Here is a 17,220-nt window from a genome sequence, read left to right as displayed (position 1 = left end):
GCCTGGATTGCATCCTTCCACTTCGGCCAATCTGCTCTACGTTCGCATTCAACTACAAAGCGAGGTTCAACGTCGTCTTCAGATATGATCTCATGTGCGTCAGAATAAGCGAAAACGTCATCAATGCATGTAGTGGCTCGGTTTTGGACCGACTGCTCACTTATGTAGTTCACTGAGATTTCGTTGTTCTCTGGCATCAAACAAGGTTTCATAGAGTCCCACGGTAACACTTGAGTTGATTCATGGACATAGCTGTAATCAGAGACAACTTCATACAATGGTGATTCATCGTTGATGACGCGATGTGCCTTAGTCATTCGCTTCTTTCTAGGTTTTGAATCCCTAGAATTTATCGGTCTCCCCCTTTTCCTTTGAGGAGCCGAGGCCGAAGCTGCTCCATGTCGGGCCATCTCGGCATCGTCGCCACAAGGGGCGCCGGTAACACCACGGCGTACGGTGGTGCCGCCGCCGGCCTCCGTCCCACTGTCAGGGGCGGTGCCAACGTTGCTAGGTCTAGGAGCTTGTCTTCCACGCCCGTATTTCGGGACATCCAACCGTGCCGGTACATTTGTAGCGAGTATGTTCGATCTCGTCACTTTAGCAATATCTACAAAGCCATCGGACATCGAATCCGCGACTTTCTAGAGGTCGATAATGCGTTGCACTTCTAACTCACTTTGAGCAGTGCAGTGATCATAATGAGACATAGTGGGGACACACCACGTCAATTCCTGACGTTCGTTTGGAATGATAATATTCTCATCTCCCCCTAACGACGGGAAGTATGTCTTATCAAAGTGACAATCTGCAAATCTTACAGTAAAGAGATCTCCGGTGGTTGGTTCTAAGTAGCGGACAATCGTTGGGGAATTATAGCCAACATATATACCTAAGAGTCTGAATCACAAAAGTTGCGTTCAACCGCATATGATTCAAAGATTCGAATGGAAGTAAGATACAAACCATTCCCGAGACTCTTCATCTTCTCTAAGATGTAGCGTTGGCCTGCTTTCTCAGAGGTAACACAAAAATATTCCTCTCCATTTTCAACATAAGTATCGAGGTGAAAATCATTGTCACTAAAACTTAGCAAGGTACTGGGAGACTTCGGCGCATAAATAGTGTCTACGACGTTGAGAGTCGTACTATTAGGCAACATGAAAGAAGCGGTGCCTCTTCCTTGAATGATGGATTTCGAGCCAATCATTGTAGTCATTGAAGAAGTCGAAAACACTAGATCCGTGAACAACTGCCTGTGCCGTAGGACAGTGTGGGTGGTTCCGCAATCAGCTAGACATTCGATTTCGCTGCGGGACATCTACAAAATGACAATTAAGAGAGTCAGCGACACGGGAACAATTCTATACAATACGACGTAGGATATTGTAAGAAAGAGAATCAGAACAAAGTGCGATCCCATAGAATGTATCACATGGCAATAGTACTACATTCTTCAACTAAATAGTTGGAAATCATGGTATTGAAGCAGTGAAATACCAAACAGTAAACTAGGGTGGTAGAAACCATCCAAAAATGGTATGGAAACACACACAAAGAGTGTCAGTGAGTGCATATAACAGACTTGGGGAACACTAGAAAAACGAATTGGAAAACCATGTCAAAAGAACTCAAAACCGGGTGAAATCTGGACTAGGAAAACGTGGCAGCAAGGACTGCTGCAAATATGCCGGAAAAATGACGAGAAACGACGAAAAAATCATCGGAAAACTCACCGGAAAACCGGCCGGAGTTGGCCGGTATGAAGGTCCGACATGGGACGTCGGCAGGAACCGGATGGCGGTGCTGGAAACGTCGGAAATGGCCGGAAGGCGGCGAATATGCCGGAAAAGTTATGGAAACGCCGGAACAGTAACCAAGTATGGCCAAGGGCAAAACTACGCCTTTTTTTACGTTCCGAGGTCAGTTTTCCAAATTTGAAGTTCCAAATTCACAATGTAGTGCTATTGGGGTCTCATGTAACCCAAAAACGTCCAATTTAAAAACCACGTGAGTTGCACACGTTGATCATCGTGCTAAGTGTAAGGTAAATAAAATTCTCGAGGAGATCGTCTTGTAAGCAAGAAAATGAGAAATTTTATTGAATGCCAATCTTTAATACATCACACATGAACTTCTAATTCCAAAATCAAAAGACTATTACAAAGTCAATGAAAATAACAATGGCGGTCGGCCATAACAATACTTGAATCATAAAGCTAAAGAAGCTAAAACGACTAATCGGGTTGTAGAAACTTCTTGTAGGCGGAGTATGCCTTGATCATCTCTTTTCTAGCGCGACAATCGCGATTAAAGTGCTTGAAAGAGCCACATTTGAAGCATGGAGACTTGCTATTACTGGAAGTGGATGCATGAGGAGGCGCACGGCCTCCTTGAGATTTGGGATGGGGACGGCCTCCCCCGGAGGGTGCGGCGCCGTCACCATCACGGGTCCAAGTATTGGACCTAGGCCGAGACCGGCCTTGTTGCCTCCCACCACAAGAGTTGTTGTTTTGGTGCTGATATGAAGCGTTCATTTATTGATTCTTTTGCTTATGAGCTTTCCTATAGTTAGACTGTGGTGTAGAAATCTTTTTAGTGCCAACATGTTTATTATTGTTGTTGAGGAGGATCTCAGAATGTCTCTCCTTATTAGCCAAGAGCGCCATTAAGTCGGCGAAAGACCGGATCTTCCCTTCCTCTACATGAGTACGATACGTATGAGCTTGAACCTCATAGTTGATTGGAAACGTGTCCAATGTCTTATTGAGAAGATCTAGGTCGGTCTTGATGACACCAACGGTTCCAAGATCGGATTGCAAGCATAGCATATCCTGATTGAAATCATCCACTCTCTTATAGTCCAATAGACGGATGTTATCCCATCTAACGATCAATTTAGGGAAAAGCTTATCATGAACGTTGTTGTACCACAAACGTTGTTTGTCCCATAATTCTTTAGGATCTTTTACGTTCAAGTATTGCCTCTTGAGAGTTGTATGGATGTGACGTCTCATGAAGATGAGAGTTTGAGTCTTAGCCATGGGTGGGAAAGCAGCAGGAGGGTCGGCAAACATGCCTTCGATCCCTCGGCTCTCGAAAGCGAGCTCCATGTCGGAAACCCAGCGGTGATATTCCTTTTCTTCTAGATCAAGAAGGCCAAATTCCGGTCGAGATGGCATGACATCTACAAAAACGAATACGAAATCGATTAGATTCAAGTATATAGGAATTAGAAGGGGTGACGTATATGGTCACAAGAAAAATCAATGCAGACGGCGATACTCACGATCACACCCAAAACAGCGGTGCACTCAGGCGACCACACGAAAATCGATTATCTTCCCTTAAAAAAAATCGTGACTCCCCCAGGACCGTCACACAGAAAACATCGACCAAGAAGGGAATACCTATCTCTCTATAGTCTCATCGGCATTATAAGAAAGGCCGAAGACAAGAAAAATGCTAATAGCGCCCGATATAATATATCTATACGTTCAACATCGGGAACGTTTATGAAAAATTTACCTTTGAAGGTTTGTAGAAGACGGGAGTGGCTTCTCTTGAGCGAAGACTTTGCATGTGAAGTTCGCGTTTCTTACGTGAATATGCGGGAAGAGCAATTTGGAATGCTTTGATGCGGGGACTTGCGGGGCAAAAGAATGTTTTTACGGAGCGAATACGGAGGAGACCCTGCGGAGCTGCGGGGCTGCGGGGGCTGTGTGCAGGGGGGTTGCAGCGACGGGCAGGGGTTGCGCCGACAGGAAGATGCCGGAGGCTGGAAACGAAGGCGGCCGGCGGTGGAGAAGACAAAAAAAATTCTAGGGCTCTAAAAGTTCAGGGTTTTAGGGCAAAGTGCGTGATAACGTGTTTCAGGATGAAAAATTGTGTATTATTAAATGATATGGGGGCCTATATATATAGGCATTACAAAATCAATCCCGTAGAATTCAGAGTTCTAATCTACTATGAATATGCTAATATATTTACTAACAGAAAATCTATTAGGCTAAGACACAAAATAATAGAATAATAATTCTACCGGAACATAATTAAAAATAAAAATACAAGTTCACCACCACTCTACCAAGCATAAAACCCGAAAGTAAATAGAAAAAGAAAAAGGAAAATCCAAAACAGGGTCATATTATATTCTCTCTCTATTTCTCTGCTTCTCCCTCGCAGTAGGGTTGCAGCAGATAAACGCCACCACTTTCCTTACTCTCTCTCTCTCTTTCTCTCTCTCTCTCTCTCTCTCTCTCTCTCTCTGAGCTCTTTGACGCAGTCGGAGACCTCTTCGACTTGGGAGCCCTCTCTCTCGCTCTGCAGTAATGGGCGCCTCACTCCCTCCCAAAGAGGCCAACCTCTTCAAGCTCATCGTCGTAAGCTTCCGATTTCCCTCCCTCTCTTTCTTTCTCCTTCACTCGTCGTCAATACAACCCGACCTCGATTACAGTCTCTAACTGATTAAGAAAGAAACTGCGTATAATAAAAAAAGTTGAATGAGTAAAACCCTAGATTTATTGTCCTGCTATGGATTGGATGTTTGTGATTGATAGGCCAAGCTTTAGTTGATTTCTTGGTTTAGGTTTAACTTTTGTTGCTTGATTGGTTATAGTGTTGAAGTAGACTTGGAGGTGAAATTGGGAATTGAAAATGATAAGGAAATACTGACTTGGCTGTGTTTAGTATTCGAGGGGTGTGGTTTCCAAGTGTATATATGTATAATGGACCTGTGAAGGTGCAGTCGTGGTCTGGCGTGGTATAGTGTTGCAGGGTGAGAGTGTTGGACATGTATTCGTGCCTGTGAAGTTGTCGTGTTTTCATGGAAAGAGCTTAGGAGGCTGGAGAGTGATGCGGATGAGCTCGGTAGGAAGGATGGTTTTGCTAATCCCCACTAACCTTCTGCTTTTCACAAGTGAAAAAAAGGCCAAGGGTTATTTGGGGTGGTAGGTGTTGTTTGGGTGGTGTGGATGGAAAGAAATAAAAGAAATTTTGAAAGTTAAGAGCCGGGTTTTACTTTGGATGAAAATTAGGTTATCGGCGTCTCTTTTGGCTTTTGTTATTGGGGAGTTTAGGTACTATGCTTTACAATTAAAAAAAAAGCAGCAATAGTCTACGACTTTATCTAGGCTATATTGTAGCTTTACCATATATGTGACTCCTTGTCTACCCTGTTGTATTATGATTTTCTTGAGTTCCAGTGAAATTCGTTATCTATTCGTATAAAAGAAAAAGAAAAATGGCGACTTTTGTGGATTGGCAAGTACTTAATTCAAACTCTACCAAGTGCACTTCCATGACTGCATTGCATATATTTACCCTCTGGCTTTGTTTGTTCTTTTTAATCAATTTTGAAATTGTAAGATGGAAATATGTTTGGCGTTTAATGGAACTATATTGGGTGGTATATTGATGGAATAGGTATCATATTCATAAGCACAGATTAATTTTGATGAGCTGTTGACTTATCTACATGCATATGAGTTCCCTACCAAGTTGTGTTGGTTGAGTGTTATACTAACATTTTTTAAATGCATAGATTTGCAGTCTAATGATTTTTTATAGCACAAATAATTACCTGTAATCTTTCTAGAACTAATTGAAATTTTCTTTCTGTTCATGCCACTTCAGAAATCATATGAAACTAAACAGTATAAGAAGGGTCTGAAGGCAGCTGATGCCATATTGAAGAAGTTCCCAGACCATGGAGGTATGCTTTCTCGAATACAATTAGTACTTATTTATTCTGCCCATAAAATTTTCTGATTTTGATTTTTTTGTGTGTTATGGCATGATCCTTTCTGCATCATTTCACTTGTATATATCTGTGGTATGATTTTTGGAGCTAAATATACATGAGTTGGTAACAGATATGTTGTGTTTGGTTGTTCTTTGAGTGGTTACTTGATTCTGTTAAATTTTCAATTTATTTATTATAAACTTCGTTATATGGTAAACTGCTTTTTCACATGAAGATATTTTCTGTCAATAATATATTTATATATTTTTTCCCCAAAAATGGCAAGACTTAATTTTTATGACTCATGCTACTATTTTCAGAAACTTTATCAATGAAGGGGTTAACACTGAATTGCATGGACCGTAAATCTGAAGCATATGAACTTGTCCGAATAGGACTAAAGGTTAGGATGATATTTCTGACTTTTATGATGTTATAGTATTGGTTCCGAACCCGTTGCTCAAATACATTGTTTTCTGCACGCAGAATGATCTCAAAAGTCATGTTTGCTGGCATGTGTATGGTCTGCTTTATCGATCTGACAGAGAGTACAGGGAGGCAATTAAATGCTATAGAAATGCCTTAAAGATAGATCCAGACAATATTGAAATACTACGAGATCTGTCTCTCTTACAGGTATGCTCTGGATGCCACTACCTTATAACAAAAGTACGAGTTTGTTGTATTTTTTATCAATTAGCGTTCAAGCAGTCGTAGTCTTCTATGAACCAAGGAAAACAAGACTTTGGTAACGTACTCATGCTTGACATGGCATATTCCAGACTATCAATTGCCACATATACCTTGGTATATGATTTTTCATGGTTGTTTGAATTTTGGAGTCATCAGAGACCTCATTGGTCTCAAAATATTTTATCTGTTTGGCTACTGTTAGAGGGAGGTTCACAGTTAATGACCATTTTCTTGGCCATGTGTGTGTGTGTAACGCTTGCCGGAGGTTTCTCCTATATGTTATATGGCTTGTGATCATGAAGGTTTGCTGGAAAAAAGCACTTCTTTTGAAAGTTTTATGACAATGATATATTTGTAGCTTTTGTTGACGGCCGTGTTAGCCTGTCGGAGTCCTGTGAGGCTATAACACTTGGTGGTCCACGAAATTCTGTCAGTCTATGTCTATCAAAGTGTCATCATTTGATACATTTGAGTGTGTCTTAACTACTATTCGTATATTGTTCCTTGAAATGTGTCTTAACTACTTCTCCTTAAATCTGCAAGAAATCAATGGGTATATAAGTATTTTGATTGTCAACATGAGTTGTTGACCATGAGTATGCGGTCTCCTGGCTGACACTATTATGGAGTTAAAATAAAATTTCTGATGTTGTGTTGATAACTCCTCCCAAGTTTTCCACCTGAATTAAGTGATTTTATCTCACAGATTTACTAGAGCTTTGAAACCATGCTTGTTTGAAGTCTGCTAGGATGTTTTGCTGCTTTATATGTAATTTCCACTGGTTTCACGTGCTGTTTTTGCTACTGATATGATGGTTGTGGTACTTTTTTTTTCCAGTCCTACAAGCCTTTGGAAAGTTTAGCTTTTCTTATTATCTGTATTCTGTTAGCTTTTATTTAGCAACTGATGGATTTTACCAATGATGGTACAGGCTCAAATGCGGGATTTGACAGGATTTGTTGAAACAAGACAGCAACTCCTGACCTTGAAACCAAATCATCGCATGAATTGGATTGGCTTTGCAGTTTCCCATCATTTAAACTCAAAGTATGATTTTGCTCTAATATTACATATACTGTTTGTTTCCATTCTAATGCTTATCTTAGGCGTGAAGGTTTGAGGCTCACCAGTTATAATGCCTTGAAACTACTTTTACATCAGTTTTCGAATTCAGGCTTGTAAAATGTGATGTTACTAGGATGATGTGTTCAAGTTGAAATATAGTCTAGCTAGTTGGAATGTCTTCGTACTGCATTTGAAATTACTTTCAGACTTCATGTATGTAAGTGATGCTATTATGCTGACGTGTTGAAGTTACACAAAGTGTTTTTTAGTCCGATCAAAGCTAGTTATTTTAATGATTTAGTCTAGGAGTCTAATCAGTTATTTGTTATTCTATAGTGCCTTAAAAGCTGTTGAAATTCTGGAAGCATATGAAGGAACACTAGAAGATGATCATCCTCCGGATAATGAACGTTGTGAGCATGGGGAAATGCTTTTATATAAGGTACTTTCAGTAATGGTTTTAATATAAAGTTCACTTTTCTCTATTCTCTGTATACTCTTGAATGTCAAGTCCATATGTGATTTTTCTGGGATCCGTATGGGTTGTTGGGGTGTGTGTTTTTTTTTGTTTTTTTTTGGGGGTAGGGGGGGTTGTCTGTACATTAAACAAATGTGTTATCTCCATCTCTGTACAAATGGAGATTAGATTTTCCATTAAGAAAGGTTACTACTCAGAATCTAGTGCAATATTCTTATTTGCAATAATGCTGAGTTCTTGTGATGGGTTTTATTGTTCCAAAAAAGCAAAAGAGTACCCTTGGTTGAATTTATTTGCGATATTCTTATTTCCTCTGAACTTCAGAAAGAAAGAGTTATGCTGATTATATCAAAATTGGTATATAAATTAATTCTACTGAGGTGTTTAATTTTGGTCATCGACATATAGATGATGAGCGCATAGGGAGTTTTGTCTATGTCATGTTAAAATAGTTAACTGAAAGTTAGGGACTGTTTTTGCCAGATTGAGATTCAATCCTAGGGTTATTTAACTGGGAAAAAACACTTGAAATATGCTATCCTGGATTTCCTTTTGATTGGTATCATTGGATTTTCTTTTTCAAGTAAAGCTTTCTGAACGACCATTACATACAGAATCTTGGAGACATTGTTGTCATTGTCATAATAGTGTTACTGCCTGACATCATATAAACTTTGGCAAGTTTTTAGTTCATGATAGTAGCATCCTTAATTGTTAATATTTCTATGATCCATGATTTCATTATCTTGACATGGTCCAAAATCTTCTAATTTTTGTTGGAAGCACAGTGACGTTTTATGTTCTTCATTTTATTTTTCCCTGTTGGTTTTGTGTCCATTTGTCAGGTTTCATTGCTAGAGGAAAGCAGCTTAATGGAAAGAGCTCTCCAGGAATTGCATAAGAAAGAGTCAAAAATAGTAAGTTTGATTTACTCATTCTGCTGTTCAACATGTGATGCTTAATGTTATGCTTTAAATATGTCGAATTTCTAGTTCTTATATATATGTGTATTTTTTTTTATGCTTTCTAGGTCGATAAATTGGACTATAAAGAACAAGAGGTTGCTCTTTTGGTGAAGCTTGGTCGGCTAGAAGAGGGTGCTGAACTGTATAGGGTATTGCTTTCCATGAATCCTGACAATTATAGGTACAACCAGTCTTCAGTATCTATTCTTGCATTTGATAAAAGGTTTGAAGAGATGTCAAATCCAGCCCCTAATATTGTTATCATTGTTATATGTTACATTAAAAGCTAAAAAAATTATCGTCAGTTCTGGGGAAAATTAATTGATATGTTTACCCACACAAGTGCTATAAAATGAGAAAACATGAATGATTCCGTTCTTGCTGATGGTTTCTCTGTTTGGCTCTTATTTGCAAATGCATGTGCACATCTCCTTGCTGTGGTTAATGGTGGTGTTAATGTAGTATTTTAAATGTTCAGATATTATCAAGGCCTACAAAAATGCCTTGGGCTGAATGCAGAAAATTCCCAGCATTCACCTGATGAAATAGAAAGGTTAGATGACTTGTACAAATCACTGGCGCAGAAATACAGCTGGTCTTCCGCTGTTAAGGTAACAAGTTCCCTCTCTTTATATATGCATATAAATTTCTCTCTTTTTCCCTTTGTGTGAATTTAATTAGATCTATCTAGTTTGTCAGCTGTCCAGTTTATCAGTTGAGCATCTTATTCTGTTGCTCAAAATGATGCTTTCTTTTGAGACTTGTTCGCTTTAGCTTTTTGTTTAATTGATAAAAGAAAGGGGGGAGTATGTTTTCAAAATAAATTGATAGAAAATAATACTATCTACTATCTGAACAATCCCGTAAATTGTATCTGGTTTTTATATACATGTTTCCTCTTAGTAGCAAAACGTTGCGTTTTTACCCCTTGGTACTTTAGATATGATGGGTAATATTTATGGTTAGGAAATAAATAGCTTCAGGGCTGCTCATTGACCTGTCTTAGAGGGCATCTCACACTTTCTCTGTTCTGTATAAAGACACAAAAGGAAAGTTAATCTACATGGAACGGAAATAACACTTTGATCAGAAATTGAACTCCAAAACTTCAGAACAGTAAATATGTGAAAGTTCCTACTCCAAAGTTTTCTGTCGGACAATACTTTCAGTATAGCGAAAATATTTTTCTTATGAATATAAAATGTATGATAATTTCTCTTTATACAACTCAGAAAAGCTTACTTTTGCCTTCCCAATTTATTTTTCAGAGGATCCCACTTGATTTTCTACAAGGTGAAAAGTTCCGAGAAGCAGCAAATAACTATATCAGGCCTCTCCTTACTAAGGTATGTATCCATTACTTTTCACACAGTACTTATTTGCCTACCTATATTCAGTAAGGTTCCCACTTGATATCTTACAAAATAATACAGTTAAGAACCTTTCTAGTTATCTATGTTGACAATGCTCTTTGATGTTTCAGGGAGTTCCTTCATTATTCTCTGATCTTTCTCCTCTGTACGATCACCCTGGAAAGGTTAGCTTTACATCCTTATTAATCTTTTGATATAGTTTAATTTTTTGTTATTGTGAAATAGAATGGTATTTTGCCGTGCTCATCAACTCTTGGTTTGTATTTTTAACTATGCTATTGTTATCCAGGCAGACATTCTTGAACAACTTATCCTTGAGTTGGAGCATTCAGTACGGGTGACTGGTGCATATCCTGGGAGGTATATATGATCATAATAATTATGTTTTAAGTTTTCTTCTAAAGATTTCTTAATTTCTTTATGCCAATGATGCTTGCTATACAAAACAGTGTAGAGTGCCTTTTTTTTTTGTTCTGAAAGAGAAATGCATTTCTTAAAAGTCATACAATTACATAATCACATAAATGTTTCTTTTCCAGTTTATGATACTGATTTTGGCACTCAACATTGATATTGGAGTGCAAAAGTGGAGTTCCGCAATGTCTACTCTTTCTAAATACTTTACAAATATATATCAATATAAGATAGCGATATTCCTTGGATTTGATTTTTGGAAAATAATGTTGAACAAATTTGTTTAGATTGGCTGTTGGCTTTACAACTGATTGCAATTGTTTCTGTAGAATGTGTTAATCTTTAATATACTAGCGTTTGATGATTTGAAAAATTCATATTAATGTTATGTTGATTTCATTGAGTGCAGGGTAGAAAAGGAGCCCCCTTCGACACTTTTGTGGGCATTGTTTCTGTTGGCTCAGGTAACTGTCTTCCCTTTGTTAATGCTTTTATTTTTCTAATTTCTTGCAAACTTACTGTTTGTGCGTCTCTGAATTCGGATATGCTTATAGATTCTATGTTGATGCAGCATTATGATAGACGAGGTCAATCTGACATGGCTTTGTCTAAAATAGATGAGGCCATAGAGCATACTCCAACTGTGATTGATTTATACTCTGCCAAGGTCGGCTATCTACTTATTTTTTTGCTGTTATTTTATCTTCCAATTTTACCTGAATCTTGCTTTTATTTATATGTATCCAGTGGTATTTGACAATGGGATTGAAATTGGCCTTGAGATTAGATTGGTTAATAAGTCATGTATGTATCTACTGAAAAGTATGAAGTAACAATTGGTACTTTTTGTTCAAGTGATCAAATAAATCGTAACAATGGTGCCAGAAAACATTTAGATTTGTTAGAACCTATTAACTCTGGGTTGTAATCTAAGACTAAATGTATGTTGCATTATTTTAATGCAATTTGGAATGTTAAATTACCATTTTCTGCTACATGATTTTTTTATTTTTTATTTTAAATATATCATACAAACCTTTTCTTCCTTTATATTGTTTAGCCACGTGTGTCAAGACCGCATGGAAAATCTTAAGTTAATTCACTTTTATTTCTGTAGGTTGATCCATTTTACTGTTGTTGTTTATCTCTGTACATCATTGCCTTATAGCTGTATAAATTATAACCTAATGGTAAATGGTTTTCACAGCATAATCTAATTCTTACAGTGAATCGAGAAACTGTTACTGATACAAGCATGTGATTTTGTATTGTTGGTATCTTTCTTTTGTCCAAAAATTATTCTCATGTTTTTTTTTTCCAGAGCCGATTTTTGAAGCATGCTGGTGATTTGGCTGCTGCTGCAGCATTGGCAGATGAAGCTAGATGTTTGGATCTTGCAGATCGGTACATAAACAGTGAATGTGTTAAGCGCATGCTGCAGGCTGATCAGGTTCACATCTCCTGTTCTTTATCCTAAGTATCAATTCTTTTATTGTTATTATTAATTATTTTCAATTATAGACATAGGGTTCTTAATACGAAGAAAAGATTGCAGAGTTTGTTTGTGATTTGGGTATTACTCCTGGAGAGAAATAATCTGATATTTGTATAGCATATGAGATGAGGATGGATGTGTTTAAAGTGCTTGTTGGTCCTTTTTCTGGTCTTCTGTTTCAGCAGCTTGTAGGACTGTAAGCCTGTCTTCCATCTTGTAGACATGGAAGGCAGCAGCGGAATAGTTTTTTTTCCAAGTTCGCCCGTGTTATATACTTTCCACTTGCAAAATTTTTTATTTGTGAACTTTTGTTCACAACATGTATATATTCCAGTTTTGTCTCGATATATAGATTGTTTTCTGAAAAATGAAAGAAAATAAAATTGTACAAAATGGATGAACAAGGGGTTGGTCTAATTAAGTCACGTTAAGCAATGGCACACTTGGAAAGAATTAAAAAAAAAACTGCCACATAGTTCAGTAATTTCCTATATATAAAGCGGCCTCAGGCCGGTACTGTTCATTTAGTTTCCCGGTCCGTATAATTTACCGTTCTGCCACTGGACCGGTTTGGTGTGCTGTTCACAGCAGCCTGGAAAAAGGACCTCTGTTTCCCCTATTATTTACCTCACTGCCAATACACCTGCAGCAACGCGCAGGCAACTTGCCTAGTTTCTATAAAAGATGGTGAAAGGTCACGAACAGTTCTTCTGATTCAATATATGGGGTTACTCTAATAACTCTTTTCTCTGATTCAAACCCCATATATTATAAAAGTGATACAATTACATAATCACATAATTTCTAGCTGCTGTTTCATACCCTCTATAAATTCTTTGGAGCTGATTTGTTTTGCGTGCTTTTTTGAAGGTTCCTTTGGCAGAGAAAACTGCTGTATTGTTCACGAAAGATGGTGATCAGCACAACAACCTTCATGATATGCAGTGCATGTGGTTCGTATCATCTTGTACTACTGTACTTTCATTGTCATCCTGGTGGAGGATACTTATGTATGTTTATTGTTTTTCTTAAGGTATGAGCTTGCTTCTGGTGAAAGTTATTTCCGGCAAGGTGATCTTGGACGAGCTCTGAAAAAATTTTTAGGTGTGGAGAAACACTATGCTGATATCACAGAAGACCAGTTTGACTTTCATTCTTATTGCTTGAGGAAAATGACTCTGCGTGCCTATGTGGAAATGCTTAAATTCCAAGATCGGTTGCATTCACATGCATATTTTCACAAAGCAGCAGCTGGGGCAATCAGGTGAAGCATATTCGTTTTTTACAAAAAAAATTTCCATTTTTTTTTCTGTCTTCCTTGATGTCATGTTACATGCTTTGCAATCTGGGAGCATCAGGTTAGATGAACTATGAACTTCTCTGTTGTTGGCTTTGAAAGTGGGTTCCTGTTTCAGAGTGCTCATTTTATCACTTCATATGGAAGTGAATGTTTTTAGGTGTTGTATTTATGTTTCTATTTCTTGCTGTCACATTGTTGCATTTGCCTGGAATTTTCATTAGATAAAAGTTGATTGTTATGTGTCGTAAATAATTAGAGGTCCAATTAGGGCCGCCTAGTTTTTTAGTGTGGATCTTTCATGTGCAGTTGAACATGTGCTATGTTTTTTACTCTCATCTCAGGGTACTTACGATTCAATATAACATGCAGATGCTATTTAAAGTTGTATGATACTCCTGTAAAATCAACATCTGAAGAAGATGACGATATGTCAAAATTGATGCCTTCTCAGAAAAAGAAACTGAGGCAAAAACAGAGGAAGGCAGAAGCACGAGCGAAGAAAGTATAATATCTTGTATTTGTAGCTTGTGGTGTGAGTTTCTGTTTTGTTCCTATTTTCTTATTTACTAAAATATTGCTTTTTGTCAGGAGGCAGAGGGTAAAACTGAAGAATCTAATGTTACTGTATCAAAGTCTGGAAAAAGACCTGTAAAGCCTGTAGATCCAGATCCTCATGGGGAGAAGTTGTTGCAGGTTCTTAATTTTCTCTTACGCCCTAGTATAATGTGTATAAATGTATCTTTTTTCCACATCTTGTAAAAAAATCTAAATCCCAGTAGTTTAGTGTTCATAAAAGTACCTTTTGGCCTCTATTAAATAATAAGAATGCCGCTTACACTGTTACATAATTAATCAGGTCAATGATCCCATGTCAGAAGCTACAAAGTACTTGAAGTTGCTTCAAAAGAATTCACCCGAGACTGTAGAGACACACTTGCTTTCTTTTGAAGTAAATATGAGAAAGCAGAAAATTTTGCTAGCCTTCCAGGTACTGTTATATTTGACTGTTGACAGAGATGTCTGATCAATTTTTTTTCTCATTTTAAAATTCATTTAACTAACATATTAAACCAATAGACGTAACAAATGGGAAGAAAGTAATTTGTTACTTCTCCATCTATTACAATAAAAATACAATTGTCTGGATCCAACAACAAAAATTTATGTCAGTTGAGCAATTCACAAGATCCTTATATTTGTTAATTTATTTCTTGTTTCTTTGTTTTTTTCAATTCTAGGCTCTGAAGCAGCTACTTAGATTGAATGCGGAACACCCTGATTCACATCGCTCCTTGGTAAGTTATGCCTGTTTGGTTGTTGGTCTATGTTTATATGTGGGGGCTTCTGCTCTGATACCCAGTGGCTTTTATTCTTGACCTCAATATGGGCAGATTAAGTTCTTCCATAAAGTGGACTCGATGCCTGCTCCTACATCGGATACCGAGACACTGATTTGGAGTGTATTGGGAGCAGAGCGCCCACTTATCAGGTATGTTTACTTTGTTCCCTCCCTCTCTATCTCTGCCCACTTGGCCCCATTTTGATGCTAAACATTTGTTTCTATTGGTTTATAGTCAATTGCAGGGAAATTCATTGGTGGAGGCAAACATGAATTTCTTAAAGAATCATCAAGGTGACTTTAAGGTTGTCATTGAAAATGGAACATAAACAACCACGTCTTTGTTTTTGCCAATAATTTATTTGTTTTTTGTTTTCAATGCAGATTCCTTGATGCACAGAGCTGCAGTTGCAGAAGCTCTGTATTGTTTGGAACCTGGCAGGAAATCTGAGTCTATTGCATTGATTGAAGACTCTAACAATAATATGGTTCCCAAGTAATAATGCCCTGTTCCATTACGTATATTTATTTTATGAAAGTTATAATTTTTGGGATCTTTAAGATTGATTATTCTCGGAATCCTTTTCATTTTATATCACAGTACCAATGGAGCCCTTGGACCAGTCAGAGAGTGGAAAATCAAGGATTGCATTACTGTACACAAGCTCCTTGAGACGTTCCTTGTTGATGATGATGCTGCTTTGAGTAAGTACCACAACTAGAAGATACTTCTGTTTCTTTTGTAAACAGTTTAGCATAAGACTGGTAGAACCTGCATATATAATTGCTTGGGTGAACTTATTTTACCCTATACTTGTTCTGTATGTAAAGTTGTGTTTCTGCTTAAACCTGAAAGTATTGGGCATCAGATGTATAGCTCCAACCTCATTTGTCAAAAGTATTTGTTACCATAATTATTTGTCTCCATATTTTCCCTGTGTGGATGAATCTTGTTTTCCATTAGTTCACATGTATCTGAGAGCACTTTCTTATAATGTGAAAGGTCACGAACAGTTCTTCTGATTCAATATATGGGGTTCCTCTAATAACTCTTTTCTTTGTAGGATGGAAAAAGCGGTGCGCTGAGTACTTCCCTTACTCAACATACTTTGAAGGCAGTTGCAGTTCTGCAGTACCTGATTCAGCTTACAACCAGAATGGTAGTGCGAACCTTGCAGACCCTGGACATAATGCAGGCCCCATTGCAGTAAATGGAAATTTGGAGGCATTTAAAGACATCAAAATCGAATCATGAAGGTGAGTGAAAACGTTAATTAGAGGGAAATGCAAGTTCACCATGTGATTGGTGAATCACGAAACCAAGCTCCATGTCAGAAACATGTCCAAGAGCAGAGTAGGTTGCACCTCGTTCAGAGAAAACTGGGGTTTTGTGCGAAGTTGATAGAATGCTTGCAAGAAGTTAATACTTCCCAAACTTTAATCTGAAAATGTGTATAATCTACTATTGTTGTGCTTCTAGAATTTATTTTTTGTTTAGGTTTTATATTTGATCACATTTTTTGTATTGATCTTTAGATGAGGCTTCTTCTTGGGATGTCTGCTCCCAAACTTTTGAGTTATTTGAGCGAGGAGCTCCAGAATTTCATTTTAGTACTCTATCTAGATCCGGTCAGAATAGAAAACCGGAGTTGTTGTATCCTCTTCCCATTTCATCAAACTTCGATTATGTATAAGCACCAAATATTTGAATTTTTTTGCTATGAATTGAGTTTCCAAAATCTAGTTCTGAAAATCGCGCATTTAAATTGTGGATGGTAATTGTATGATGTTGGGCAATTATCTCAGTTCAGTTTTGCGCTGCAGTACCAAGTTTATGAATAACAATGGTCCAACAAAAGCTTGACCTCACCAGTACATTTTTTTGGTATTATTTTCCAATCTACTAATGGCAGGTTGCACCTCGTTTTAACATGTAAGACTATCAGCCGGATCATTCAAGCTAGCTCAGAGTACTCTTGACATTCTCCTAGACATCAATAGCAACGAATGGTCGCTATTTGCTAAGCTTACTGGCCCCGTCAAGCATAACAAAGACGATTGCTCAGGGGAGGGGCTCTTTTTTTTTTTGAGAGGGGAACTCAGGAAAGGTTGATCATATACATGACCAAGTACGCAGCGACTGAAGCTGAACCAATAGCACCAACATCTCTCCAATGGATGAGGAACAGCATAATGGATGGGGGTTCATTATGCCACTTTTGCCCCCAAAGCGGTCTCAACTCTCGTGCTTAGTTGCTTACCAATTACACAAGCTCCCCACGGCAAGTGAAGTTCCTGAATGAATCAAGGTTCACTGGGGTTGGATTGTTGTTGTCGGTAGGTACTGATGACCATTG

General features: G+C 37.9%; 1 protein-coding gene across 1 annotated transcript; it reads left to right on the top strand.

Annotated features, from left to right (window-relative positions):
• Positions 1 to 4,146: 4,146 nt before the first annotated feature.
• LOC126801256 (N-terminal acetyltransferase A complex auxiliary subunit NAA15) lies at positions 4,147 to 16,607 on the top strand. The gene is made up of 26 exons (XM_050528753.1): positions 4,147 to 4,379; positions 5,632 to 5,710; positions 6,061 to 6,143; positions 6,227 to 6,376; positions 7,366 to 7,481; positions 7,836 to 7,941; positions 8,823 to 8,894; positions 9,008 to 9,123; positions 9,421 to 9,553; positions 10,211 to 10,288; positions 10,426 to 10,479; positions 10,605 to 10,675; positions 11,139 to 11,193; positions 11,301 to 11,396; positions 12,051 to 12,179; positions 13,095 to 13,177; positions 13,258 to 13,488; positions 13,894 to 14,026; positions 14,113 to 14,217; positions 14,381 to 14,512; positions 14,763 to 14,819; positions 14,916 to 15,013; positions 15,099 to 15,157; positions 15,248 to 15,359; positions 15,465 to 15,568; positions 15,928 to 16,607. The coding sequence occupies exons 1-26, from the start codon at positions 4,329 to 4,331 to the stop codon at positions 16,116 to 16,118; spliced, it is 2,694 nt and encodes an 897-aa protein (XP_050384710.1). The 5' UTR covers positions 4,147 to 4,328; the 3' UTR covers positions 16,119 to 16,607.
• Positions 16,608 to 17,220: the final 613 nt, after the last annotated feature.

This window comes from Argentina anserina, chromosome 6, assembly GCF_933775445.1.
Source record: "Argentina anserina chromosome 6, drPotAnse1.1, whole genome shotgun sequence".
Lineage (NCBI taxonomy): Eukaryota > Viridiplantae > Streptophyta > Magnoliopsida > Rosales > Rosaceae > Argentina > Argentina anserina.
The sequence above is the reverse complement of the archived record's forward strand: the minus strand, read 5'-3'. Positions and strand labels throughout refer to the sequence as shown.